Raw genomic sequence first — 14,300 nt, forward strand, 5'->3', positions numbered from 1 at the left:
CTGTCCCCGGGACAGGTGAGGCTGCTGATCCCTTATTTTGGGGGCTAAAGGTAAAAGTAAAGGGACCCCTAACCATTAGGTCCAGTCGTGACCGACTCTGGGGTTTCGGCGCTCATCTCGCTTTATTGGCTGAGGGAGCCGGCGTACAGCTTCTGGGTCATGTGGCCAGCATGACTAAGCCGCTTCTGGCGAACCAGAGCAGCACACGGAAATGCCATTTACCTTCCTGCCAGAGCGGTACCTATTTATCTACTTGCACTTTGACTTGCTTTCGAACTGCTAGGTTGGCAGGAGCAGGGACCGAGCAACAGGAGCTCACCCCGTCGCGGGGATTCGAACCACCGACCTTCTGACTGGCAAGTCCTAGGCTCTGTGGTTTAACCCACAGCGCCACCCGCACCCCTATTTTCGGGGCTGCTGATCCCTTATTTTCAAATCTGAAAGTTGACAGCTATGGTTGAGGCAGTAGAGTTTCGGATTGTCCACCTTCCCAGAGTAGCTGGGAGGCCGAGATATCCAGTGTTCAACAGCCGTATAATATGTTAATCTAGATTGAACCTGCCTGTGGTATGTGGGAACCACAGTATGATGAGTGGGAAAGACTCTTCATAATGTGATTGTACAAATGGAGTCAACTCATCATTGCAGGAATTAACTTTCCTGCTTCCAGTGGCAGGGTGAGCTGTCAACAACAACTGACCTATTGAGTGTTGTCTGAAGTCACAGTGGTCCTTTCCCTGACTAATGCATTCTCCCACAGGGAAAGAGCCTTCCCCACCCCCTTCATTTAATTTAAGAGAATATGAAATGTACCTTACGTGGGTGGCCACCAAATGCAGTCACTAACACAAGACAACAGTTCCCCAGCAAAGATGATGATATCATAGTCTTGGGGGATTTCACAAGCTCTAATGCTTTGTGATCCCTATAGAAAAACTAAGAACATCTTGCCTAAAAAGATTGTAGGGTAACCAGCAGGCCTCTGCCTTGACCTTCCTAATGCAAAGTAGCCGTGATCTGGCTTGCTGCAGAATCACTTACATCCTTGGGGATGTAAAATCCTTCAGGGAAATGGGCATCATTATAGTGGGGAATCTTGGTAAGTCTAGATGGTATAACTTTCCCCCCTCTGCTCAGAGGGGAGAAAATATTATCCTGTGACACGCACAGAGAGAGGCTGAAACTCAAGAGAAATTATTTCTGCTCTAGTGACTGAAACATGGAGATGAGGAAGGTGTCTCGTTGCAAGTATGATCCAACAAAAGAGAAAGGGGAAATGAAACATGGCGACGGTTGCAGCTGCAAACTTGATAAGTAATTCAAACAAGAGTTTGGGGTGTGCAATAAAGGAATTCTGTTTGAACTCTGCAACTCCTGAATTCGCAGGTCTGTTGCCAGACCATTTTTAGTTTCACTCTTGAAACAATATCAAACAGCTCCTCTGCTCTAGGTTTCTGATCCTCGGATTACTGCAAAATTGCACCGCTCTTACAACCACTTTTGGAAAACTTTGGGGGCGGCAGATTCATACAGCCCCCTTCACATGTTGATATAACATCTGGAAGGGACCTATTGATGTAGCCTTGCCCCACCACAGTTGCATGGGCTAGCCCTGTCCACTGCCACTGCGAAAGGTAGCCACATCCACTTCTGCCACCATGCTCCTGTGACATCCAACACGCCCAGTGGATATTGGAAAGCAATTGGGGTCCCTCTCACTTGGAGAAGCTCTACACATGCATATCTGTATTGTACATAGACTTGTTTCCAGGGCCGGATTTAGGTTTGATGAGGCCCTAAGCTACTGAAGGTAATGGGGCCCTTCATATGTCCAGCTGTCCTTTGTCAACAACATATTGTCACTGTTTTTTGTGTTGAATATATGCTATATGGTAATTAATGGACCTAAGAGGTATCTAAAGCCATTTACACATGCAGAATGTAGGCACCCAATATATAAAAATGAGAAAACTAGTGATATTTTAGGGAGCAGGCTAGCAGGCGGGGCCCATTACTTACATCATAGGAGTCTACACAACACAAAACACTGTTGCTGTATGTAGGTTTTATTTTACAGCCATACCTCTTGTTACGTTCGGTTCAGGTTACGTCTTTTCAGGTTGCATCCCGCGGCGACCCAGAGGTACCGGAAAGGGTTACTTCCGGGTTTCGCCACTTGCGCATGCACAGAAGCGGCAAATCGCAACCCGTGCATGCACAGACGTGCAGACATAGGTTGCGTTCTGCTCATGTTGCGAACGGGTCTCCGGAACGGATCCCGTTTGCAACCAGAGGTACCACTGTATTTGTTTTTTATCTTATATTTTGGAAATGTACGGCCATTTCCCCCCCCCCTTTAATTGGCAGTGGGCGAGGCTTGGCCACGAGGTCATGTGACACTCGCCCACCCCACACATTCTGGCAATGCATGGAGGGGTTTATGTGAATCTCCCCTTTGGTTCCTCCTTTTCCATCACTGCCGTTACAAATGCTTTTAATGAAGAAGAGACTGGGGCAGACCAATGACAGGGAAGGGGCAGAGGTCACCGTCTCCCATCATGTTCTGCAGTCCCAATACGTAGCCTGTTTTGAGTGGCGGCACGATCTGTTAGCAAAATTGCTAGCTGCGCGATTCGATAACAAATGGGTGTGTGTTATGGTGCCCTTTAAATTTCCCTCTGACTTTCCCCAGGCTATCCGAGAAGTGACTGGCTACGTTCTGATCGCCATGAACATCTTCACCTATCTGCCACTGCAGAACCTGCGCATAATACGAGGGATGCAGCACTATGACGACTCTGGTGACAAGTACGCCCTCTACATCCTCCTCAACTATGGAAAAAATGCCACACATGGCCTACAGCAGTTGGGTTTCAATCAACTCACAGGTGAGCCTTGAGGCTTGTGCTATGCAGCCAGGGATTCCGCGCTGCTACTTACTGACTCCTTTTCTGTCTTTGTGGAGGTTAGTGAGCAGATTGTAGCATTCCATGGCCCTGATGAAAACAGTCCCTGGACCAGAAAGGACCAATATAATTGAAGGTGCTTTGCTGTCCTCTGCCAGGGCATGTCTTAAGCGAGTGGTGATGGAACCCACACCCCCTCCCAAGGTTCCTAGACTCCTAAATCCAACTGGCATCAGCCAGAATGACAAATGCTCATGAATAGGAGTTGTAGTCTAGCAGCATGCGGAAGGCCACCAGTTCCCCTCCTTAAACACTTGAGCATCTGACTGTACTTTTCCATCCCTGCCCCCTACCCAAGACTAGCCATGCCACAGCTTTTCTCCACTTCTTCCTGCCACCAGAGGTGTAGCGTGTGGGGGGTAGGGGGCCATTGCCCGGGTGCACATTTTTGAGGGGGTGCAATCAGGTGCCCCCATGACAGGCATGGAGCCCTGGCAACTGAGGTGCGATGGCAGGCAGGTTGGTCTGGTGGGCAGGCAGATTGAGGCAGTGGGAGAGGAGCCTTTTGGAGCTGGGCTTCATTCACACACACACACACACACACACACACACACCCCACACACATGCAGGCTCCACGTGAGCCCCCACCCCAGCTGCCCAGTCTGCCAGGGGGGCGCAACACTTGCTCCACGCTGGACACTGGCAAACCATGCTACACTACTGCATGCCACACATCTCTCTCCCCAGTAGTGCATTCAAAGATGTCTTGCTCAGAGTGCCAGGGTTTGGCATTGAGTATATGCAGTAAAAGGGACGCGGGTGGCGCTGTGGGTTAAACCACAGAGCCTAGGATTTGCCGATCAGAAGGTCGGCAGTTCGAATCCCCACAACGGGGTGAGCTCCCGTTGCCCGGTCCCTGCTCCTCCCAATTTAGCAGTTCGAAAGCATGTCAAAGTGCAAGTAGATAAATAGGTACTGCTCCGGCGGGAAGGTAAACGGCATTTCCGTGCACTGCTCTGGTTCGCCAGAAGCGGCTTAGTTATGCTGGCCACATGACCCGGAAGCTGTACACCGGCTCCCTCGGCCAATATAGCGAGATGAGCGCCGCAACCCCAGAGTCGCCCACGACTGGACCTAATGGTCAGGGGTCCCTTTACCCTTTACCTTTTATATGCAGTAATAGCAAAGAGAGATCCCTTTCAGCATGTGTAGGGTGCTTCAGTTCAGCAGTGAATAACTACAACTACAACTACTACTGCAACCGGAATCTGAAGAGAAGGATGATCAGATAGGAGAGTATGACTTTTAGGTAGGGTTGAGCACCTTGCTGTGTGTGTGTGTGTGTGTGTGTGTTTATGTGTTGTGGTACACTTGCTGAGAGGCATCAACTGATTTGAGATTTGGCAAAGTTTCTATGTGCCTTGAAGAATCCACATCTGGGCATCTAAGCTCCGGTTATTTCCCTCAACAGCTTGAAGCAATCCTGAAAACAGAGTGCTTTTTTATAATGTGGAAAGTGCCCTTCCCCCCCTGCTTAGTAGCCACTATCTGGCTCTTTCTACTGGGGATTAGGGTCATGGGCACCCCAGTTTAAGTAGCCTTTTCCAGATTGCCATTCACACTTTGCAGTGGATGGGAGGAAATGGAATGCTTAGTTCCATTTATAAGCTGCTTCAGGCACCCAGTGAAAAAGTATATGGGGCAGACATTGCATATCTATCCCCACGGTTGCTCCCTGCAGGCAAGGCTAGGGCGTATGTGGGGCACTGGGTGGAGCATGATTGCTCAGTGGATAAATGATTTCAGCATCTGTCACCTTTTACCTTCCCCACTGAGGAGGAAAGTACATTCCACAGCTCAAGATCTTACACCATTGGCTCAGGCAATCGCACGCTATGCCTGGACTCTGTCCTTGTGCAGAACACAATCTCACTCTAAATGTTTGTTTCAAGAAAAATACATGGGCACCTACCCATCCAGCAACTGGTTTTGAAATGTTAACTAATGTCCCTTTAAAGTACTCTTTGCAATAGGCATGAGATACCTGGAGACTGTAGTTTGTTAAGGGAATTGTAGGTCTGCAGAGTCATAACCCATAGCAAATTACAGTCTCCAGGTTTCTTTGAGGGAAGCTATGGTTGTTAAAAGTGGTATAAAGGTAAAGGGACCCCTGACCATTAGCTCCAATTGCGACCACTCTGGGGTTGCGGCGCTCATCTCGCTTTATTGGCCAAGGGAGCCGGCGTACAGCTTCCGGGTCATGTGGCCAGCATGACTAAGCCACTTCTGGTGAAACCAGAGCAGCACACGGAAATGCCGTTTACCTTCCCGCCAGAGCAGTACCTATTTATCTACTTGCACTTTGTGCTTTTTAACTGCTAGGTTTGCAGGAGCAGGGACTGAGTAATGGGAGCTCACCCCGTCACGGGGATTCGAACCACCAGCCTTCTGATCAGCAAGCCCTAGGTTCTGTGGTTTAACCCACAGCGCCATCCGCGTCCCATAGTTGTTAAAAGTGGTATAAGAGCATTTTAAATTTACAGTGTCAGCAGTCATCCTGGTATGTTTGCACAAAGTTTGTGAGCAGGCTGGCTTGACAGTGTTTTGTCAAGCCATGGTTATCCCACTCTTTCTGTCGCATTTCCCCTTCATTTTGCTTATCACGGGTTTTCTGCGCAAGAGCACAAGATTGTACAACTTGCATTTGCCAGCGTGTGATTGAATCCCACCCGAAACTGGCAACCGTGCTCGTGGTTTTGTAACGAGAGTATGACTCTCCCTCAGAGAACATGTAGCACTTTCACCTACAGTTCATAGAATTAACTGAACTTGTTTGTAGAGTAATCAATTACAAAAGATTAATTTGCAGAGCAGACATGCCCTTACTTGTGACTTTTGGGTACTTGTCTTGGCATCTGTTGCTAGCCCTCACTGTATGTCGTGTGGTGTTGGGAAGGGGAACTGAAGACAAAAAGGAACTGTAATTAGACCCATAAGGCTTGCATCAGTAGTGTGATAGGCAGTGTTTGTGGTTAAATCAATGTACTAGTAAACATACTAGTAATCTCTTTTGAGCGACACTGAAAGAGTCTAGGAGTTTGAAATCATGTGCACAGAATCCCATTCTTGATCTAGGGGTTGTTACCTCTCCTTTCAACAGCAAAATTCAGCATCTGGTTGAAACCAGATATTGAATGGTTCTATGCTGAACAACAGCCAGATCTTTTAGGAGCTTCCAGACAGGATTAATTATTATTATTTATTGAATTTATATACTGTACCACTATATACCTGGAGGTCTCAGGGCGGTTCACAGAAAAGATGGCGGTATATAACAGGCATAGGCAAACTCGGCCCTCCAGATGTTTTGGAACTACAACTCACATCATCCCTAGCTAACAGGACCAGTGGTCAGGAATGATGGGATTTGTAGTCCCACAACATTTGGAGGGCCGAGTTTGCCTATCCCCGATATATAAAATCAAAATAAAAACAAGCACCCAATGACACACACCCAAAAAAGAGCCACATTTTAAAAGGGTATAGGATGTCAATCAGGTCAACCAAAGGCCTGGCACCTAAAGGTGTATAATGGCCTGGCGAACTTCCCTGGGGAGAGCATTCCACAGACGGGGAGCCACTGCAGAGAAGGCTTGTTTTGGTGTTGCCACCCTCCAGACCTCTTGAGGAGGAGTCATATGAAGGAGGGCCTCAGAAGATGATCTCAGGGTCTGGGTAGGTTCATATGGAAAGAGGCGGTCCTTGAGGTATTGTGGTCCTGGGCCGTTTAAGGCTTTGTCTTAAACAATTTGGACAAAGCATCTAGGAGTCTGATGAATTGTGTCATCTTGGAAGTTACTTCTATCATAAAATCCAGTTGTTCTAAAGCACTTCTTTTTTTTTTAATATTAATCTAGTTTTTCAAGATAGTCTACAAAAGAGAACCATAAAACAAATATAAAACAAATCAAAAACATCAGAAACAAAAGCAATTACCGTAGCAACAGTAAAAATGCAAAAAGCATTTAAGTGATATAAAATCACTTAAAATCCTGGGCAATCTTTTTTTTAAAAAATGTCTAAAATGCGGCTCTCCAGGCAACCTAGTCAGGCGTTGGCATATAAATAATAGTAATTATTATTAAGAAAGCATACAGAGTGGCAGGGGTATTTAAAGAAGAACCTCTGGTGCCAGAAAAACCTATACACAGCCAGCACAATCCACAGCATCTCAGAAGTTGGTGAGGCCAGTCTGTGATGGAGGCTCTAATGAAATGATGGCTTCAGGATGAGGGTAGAAAACATGTTTATCTCGCAGGAGTCATTAGCTATGGATCCTAAACGTCAATCTGTGGCTCTGCCCCTCCTATTGCTTAACTCTCTGAACTTCTGATTGTATTGGAGAGAACATCTTTACAATCTGAGCTGGAGATAAGCAGGTGAAAGTCCAATCTACAAGAAAGAATTTATGGGTCCACTTAGCCACTTAGCTTGCAGGATTTGACTAGCTGCCAAAGAAGCAGGTTTGTGGGCCACCCTTAGCACACTGCCCCTTTAATTGGCCAGACCTGGTGTTGTACAACAAAGAAAAGCCTTGTAAACAACCTGGGGTTGAGTCCCAATTCAAGGTCAACTCCAGCTACAGTAGAGATAATGGAATTAGTTGAGGAAGGGGGTGGGTGACTGTGGAAGCAGAACTTTGAGGGAAACTAAATCAATTGTGAGAGACAGCGCCACTGCTTGTCCTGCTTATCAAACAGAAACTTTATAAAGAATTTGCATTACGAAAGTCCCCTGGGGTTATTCTGCATGAGAAGGAATGTCAACTGTTTTGCAGCCTGGGCAGGTGACACCTGGCTAAGCAGAGTCTAGATTCCTAAATGGACCCCATTCACACTGTTTCATCTACCCTTTGTTCCTGGGCAGGATTGCTATTATATAGTCCTTGTGTCACACCCAAGAAGCCGCTGCATTTGGGGCGAAGGAGGGCAGAAAGGAAAGGACAGTTAGCAACTGGTAAATGTGGGTTTGTTTCATTGCTCTTTTCCCTTGATTGGGGTTTGGAAGAGCAGCTCTGAGTGCTGTAATGTTGCTTCGCTATGATTTGCAAGCCAGCCCTCTTAGTTAGGGCTGCCGTATGACCTGAATTTCCCAGAAATAGCTGGGATTCGTCTGCCGGAAAGAGCGTCCAGGTGGAATTCGGTCAAAATGAGCATATGGCAACAACTTTGCCCCCCCCCAAAGCTCAACAACGTTTGTGTCCGGGTTTTCACTTTTTGAAATACAGTGGTACCTCGGGTTACATATGCTTCAGGTTACATACACTTCAGGTTACAGACTCCGCTAACCCAGAAATAATACCTCAGGTTAAGAACTTTGCTTCAGGATGAGAACAGAAATCGTGCTCCGGCGGCACAGTGGCAGCAGGAGGCCCCATTAGCTAAAGTGGTGCTTCAGGTTAAGAACAGTTTCAGGTTAAGAACGGACCTCCGGAACGAATTAAGTACTTAACCCGAGGTACCACTGTATGGCAATCTTATCTTAGTGTCTGGCCCAAGGACAGGCCTGCACAGCAGTTGCCTCCCGGTTTTGTTTAGCTCTAGTGCACAATCGGAATGCCATGGATTGTTCCTGGAAAAGGCATGCAAGGAGCTTTACACCCAGGATGCCTCAGCAATGGCATTGAGAACCCAGCTGTGCTGCATCTGATACAGCCCTTGCTGTTCCATCCGTTCTGTAGACAATCGCATAGGAGACCAGTGAAGGCCCAAGGGATTTGGTGCACTATAAGAGCATTTCCATTGCCCAGAATAAGGCACATGTATCTTATATATCAAGGTTGCTTTTGTGCTCTTCGTTGATAGTTCAGACATATTTTGTGTGAACACAAGCTCATTTTCAGAGACTGTAAACTATATAAAGGCAAAGGGCCCCCTGACCATTAGGTCCAGTCGTGGCTGACTCTGGGGTTGCGGCGCTCATCTCGCTTTATTGGCCAAGGGAGCCAGCGTACAGCTATTGATCAGTGGCTAAGCGAGTATGCATTTGCAAGCCGTTATATGTATACATTACCTTTTACTTCAGCTCCAGTGCCCTCCTGCTACTGGTGTGTGAAGCCAAGTGAACACAATGCTAGCCACAATTTATCTGTATCCTGTAGCGTCTCAAGAAATATCCCTGTTTGATGCATTTACCACAAACCAGGTTCCATCTAGATTGCTTAATAAAGCAATTTGATTCCCTCCCTCCCTCTCTTTTTTTTCTTCTTTTCCTTCTCCTCCTGCGATGAGGCTACATTTTAATATTTTAATGTTCCATTATTTTAATGTTGTATTTTATTTTTGTTTTTAAGTTGTAATCATTCATCTTGTTTTTATTATTGCTTGTAAGCTGCTTTGAGCCCGGCCTTGGCTGGGGAGGGCGGGGTATAAATAAAAAATTATTATTATTATTATTATTATTATTATTATTATTATTATTATTATTATTAATCTCTGGTTAAGATGAGGTGTGTTCAGTGTGCATGTTGTGCATGCGCAGGTGACGGCACATGTACGTATGACAGCTTTACTGAAGAGGAGTTTGAAGGTGTGTATGCTGCAAGGTACAGTGGTACCTCGGGTTACATACGCTTCAGGTTACATACGCTTCAGGTTACAGACTCCGCTAACCCAGAAATAGTACCTCAGGTTAAGAACTTTGCTTCAGGATGAGAACAGAAATTGTGCTCTGGCACAGCGGCAGCAGGAGGCCCCATCAGCTAAAGTGGTGCTTCAGGTTAAGAACAGTTTCAGGTTACGAATGGACCTCCGGAACGAATTAAGTAAGGTACTTAACCCAAGGTACCATTGTAATGCGCGTTGGGAGATAACACCCCCTTTCTGGTGTGTACAGCAAGCGCAAATTCGACTTGAAATGTAGTGGGGTTGGGGGTGTGAGCATGGTATATTTTCAGCTGCTAATGTATACACAAGGTTTAGCCTCACTGTTTAGCATAGTGTTCTTTGCATGCTAGTGAGTTTGTGATGGAGAACCATGGATGGAATTCAATGTTGCGCTAAGGCATTTGTTCCATCAATGTAAGCATTTCAGGTTGCCAGATAGAACAATCTCCCCCTCCCCAAATATACTGCTGTGGGGGTTCTCCCGAACCTTCAGAGTAGATGGATGGGGTACACAGGGTGAGGAGAGGGGGAAAGCCCTGTTTCGCTAGAGAAGACCTTTTGCAGAGCTTCTGCTGATGGGACATATTAGTTGAATCCAGTCCTATGTTTTTAGTTCTCTCTCTCTCTCCTATATATATGTTATTCTGATTAAAGCTGCCTTGAGATGGGTTTGCCCTGAAAGGTAACCTATAAATCTTCAAAATAATAATGATAATTAATTTATGATCATGCAGGGACTTAAATTCAGGTTTCAGTTTCATCTCTCTGTTCACAGGACCACAGCCAATGGATGTTGCCTCAGAAATTGGCTATATTAATCTGAATGCAGACAGATGCATGTGCAAACATAGATTAGAAAAGCATGGAGACCCCAACTTAGATTTTAGCATGGAGCTACTATATCAGCCATGGGGAATGTACGGCACTCCAGATATTATTGTCCTACAACTCCCACCATTCCTGCCCATTGGCCATGTTGCTTGGGGTTGATGAATGTTAGAGTCCAGCAATATTTGGAGGGCCACAAGTTCCCCACCCCTGACATACGTCCTTCAGTTGAGCACTACTGGTTGGTTAAGTATGAAGTCTTCCGTAACCACTGGAAGTGGCTGTTTGTGAAATCTGAGTTCTTGGCTATCATGTCAGCAGAGCTAAGAGGAAGACAGACAGCCGGGAACAGGCCTCTGCATGTTTTAGGTATCTGCCCCAACCAGTCTGTTGGGTTGATGTTGATGTTGTTGTTGTTCAGCTACTGTGGCACCAAAAAAAGACAACACCTATCTATCAGCTTTCCCATCGCTTGATCTTTCTGTTGGCTGACAGAACAACCCTTGGCGGAGGAGACATGGCTTTTCAGAATTACCTGGGCAACATTCCCTGCTGTATGGAAGTGCCTGCAGCATTTCATGGATACTACAAGTATTTCACATCATTAATATTTAGCGCTTAAATACATAATTGCAGACGTGTACTGCGTTCCTTGTAAGGGAAAAGAAGGTCGATGTCTCAGCCTAAAGTAGATGGTTAAAGGGCTGTGGGAAGAATTGTGGAATTGACAAGGCGTAGGAGGCCAGGGAAGAGCTTTGTGGCAGTGGAGCAATGTGAAAGGCGATATTGCAATGCTGATTTGGGAAACATTTGGTCAGATATCCCCCCTACAAAAATCCATGTGCATACCCTCCAATATTTCTCTGATGAAAATGGGGAGGTCCTATGTTGTTGTTGTTGTTGTTGTTGTTGTTTATTGTTGTTGTTTTACTATTTATACCCCAACCATCTGTCTGGGTTGTCCCAGCCACTCTGGGTAGCTTCCAACATAGATAAAAACATAATAAAACATTCAGCATTACAGGGCTGCCTTCAGATGGCTTGGGGGGGGGGCGGCGGGTCGCATAACTCCATACCCTTCAACGTTCTTCCAATGAAAACGTTCAAAGGAAAAAGCGGGACATTCTGGGATCAAATCAGAAACCGGGAGGCTTCTGTAAATCCAGGAATGTCCCTGGAAAACAGGGACCTTTGGAGGGTCTGCATGTGTGGTGCATTGATTGGAGTATGAGATCAGGGTTCAGATCCTCACTGAGCCATGAAACTTACTAGGATCTTAGCCCAATCTATTTTACAGCGTTGTTATGAGGATAATATTGGGGGAACCATGTTTACTACCTTGAGCGACTTTAACACATGACACCTCCAAATGGGTAACCAAGGCCCATAAGCCTTGGTTGTGGAGATGAGAGCTGGAAAAAAGTAAACAAAAGTCAGGGTGAGGTACAGTGGTATTTCTGGTTACGAACGCTTCTGGTTAAAAACGCTTCGGGTTACGATCTCCGCTAACCTGGAAGTATCTGCCCCTGGTTGCGAACTTTGCCCCGGGATGCGAATGGAAATCGCGCACCGGAAGCCCCATTAGTGACAGCGCGCCTCAGGATAAGAATGGTTTCAAATTAAGAATGGACCTCCAGAACGAATTAAGTTCATAACCAGAGGTACCACTGTACTGTGAAAGCACCAATTTCATCAAGCCAGCAAGTGCAAATTTAATAAATAGTATTTATACCCAGCCTGGCTTGGGTATAAATGGCCTGCCAGCCGCTTATAGGGAGGCTGATATACCTATTCACTTATACAGTCGTACCGTGGATCCCAAGTGCATTGGTACTTGGATGTTTTGACTCCTGAATGCCGCAAACCTGGAAGTGAATCTTGCAAACGTTTTGTGACCGTTCTTTGGAACCCGAACGTCCAATGGGCCTTCCGCGGCTTCTGATCGGCTGCAGGAGCTTCCTGCAGCCAATCAGAAACCGCACTTTGGTTTCCAAACCCTTTGGAATTCGAACGGACTTCCGGAACGGATTCCAAGGTATGACTGTATATCCGAAGAATACTTTGGAAGTCTGAAAAACACAGTGATAGCTCCCAGCCCTCTGCTGGTAAGGACTCATTAAGTCTCCAGAACTTAGTTTGTTAAGCAGCTTGCTGTTAAGGGACAAATGTGTTGCTTCAAAACACACACACGCACACACACACACACACACACTCCTTTTGCTGAAGGATGGCAAGGAAGCAAGGGAGACTGCGGCCACAGTCGTATAGGCATTTGCCTGGGAGCAAGCCCCACTGAACTCCTGAATAGACACGTATAGGATTGTACTATATGTGCGGGCAATGAGTCGCTACACAAAAATGGCTCGAGGGAAAGTAGTAATGACAGCAACTTTGTTTTTAGTGCCAGATCAAGACTCAGCGATTTGCTCAGGCCTTTGTAAGGTAACTTGTTTAATTTAGTACATACGCTGGAAGGACGAAGTCTGCTTTGCTGTTTTTAAAGACTGCCTTTTTAATTACGCTTTTATCTTGTTCTTGTTCCCTCTGTGAATCGAAATGGATTTGTGTATTGTTTTAATTTGTTCGGTGTTATGGTTGTGCCCTGCCCTGGGTTGGTTGTGATGAAAGGCTAGGCTATAAATATATTTAAATAGAATAATGCATAAATAAGAAGTTGGTGGAGAAGAGGTCTGAAGGGAAAAAGGAGACGGCTCAGCAAAGCCATAGAAATGAGAGTTAGGCAGTGATCATAACAGTGGAGAGAATTATCATAATAGTGGAGAGAATTCAGAGAGTGGGGAAACCTCTTTGGGAGTCCATCCTAGCCCATTTCAGATTTTATATGATTCTGTGGAGCTAAAGGAAGTGGGACTGCACATGCTTGTCTTCCATAGGTTCATAATCTGTTCCGGAAAGAGTTCTGAAAAAGGTTGCTTTCATTTTCAGTACAGTGGTACCTTGGTTCTCAAACTTAATCCATTCCAGAAGTCCGTTCCAAAACCAAAGTGTTCCAAAACCAAGGCACGCTTTCCCATAGAAAGTAATGCAAAATGCATTAATCCGTTCCAGACTTTTTTTAAAAAAACCCTAAAACAGCCATTTAACATGACTTTTACTATCTAACGAGACCATTGATCCATAAATGAAAGCACAGTCAATCAGTAGCTGAACTGGGTTCCACACAGTCACAAAAAAAAGAGCCGCAAAAACAAGCAGAATAAATAGCAAAAACAGTCATACCTCAGTGTAACACTCAAAACGGAAGTGTGGCACTCAAATCGGAAGTGCAACACTCAAAACAGAGCATGTTTGGCTTCCGAAAAGAGTTCGCAAACCAGAACATTTCCTGGGTTGCAGTGTTTGGGTTCCAAATTGTTTGAGTACCAAGGTGTTTGAGAACCAAGGTACCACTGTATATGGAAGCTGGATGTGCTCAGTGTGCATGCTGGCTATATCTCACACAGATATTTTGGTGTCTCACATCTCCCAGAAGGAAAGTGGTCACAGCTGCCTCTTACTGTTTTTCAGAAATCCTGTCTGGGGGTGTCTACATTGGGAGGAACCAGCAGTTGTGTCATGCGGATACTATCAATTGGGGAGACATCGTCCGGGATCCAAGCTACCCTACAGTGATCCAAAAGAACGCAGACAAGTGTGAGTATTGGCTAAAAGTAGGGTGAGGTGTGTGCTTGCACTCGTATTCCCCTGTCTGGCCTGCCAATGTTTTGTGTTTATACAGGAGTAATAGTAATAGTAATAGATATTTATTATTTGTTCCCCAGCCACTCTGGGCGGCTTCCAACAAAGATTAAAAGTACATTAAAATGTCACACATTAAAAACTTCCCTGAACAGGGCTGCCTTCAGATGCCTTCTAAATGTCAGGTAGTTGTTTATCTCTT

The 14,300-nt window shown here is 45.8% G+C and overlaps 1 protein-coding gene across 1 annotated transcript in view; it reads left to right on the forward strand.

The window, feature by feature from the left end:
* The window catches only part of ERBB3 (erb-b2 receptor tyrosine kinase 3), a 98,535-nt gene that overhangs the window by 45,967 nt on the left and 38,268 nt on the right, over positions 1-14,300 (forward strand). Inside the window, exons 3-4 of the mRNA XM_079965355.1 lie at positions 2,693-2,888; positions 13,928-14,053. Of these exons, the coding sequence (XP_079821481.1) occupies positions 2,693-2,888; positions 13,928-14,053 (322 nt within the window). The remainder of the gene's footprint in view (positions 1-2,692; positions 2,889-13,927; positions 14,054-14,300) is intronic.

The sequence above is a fragment of the Podarcis cretensis genome, assembly GCF_951804945.1.
Source record: "Podarcis cretensis genome assembly, chromosome: 2".
In the NCBI taxonomy this organism is placed as follows: Eukaryota; Metazoa; Chordata; class Lepidosauria; order Squamata; family Lacertidae; genus Podarcis; species Podarcis cretensis.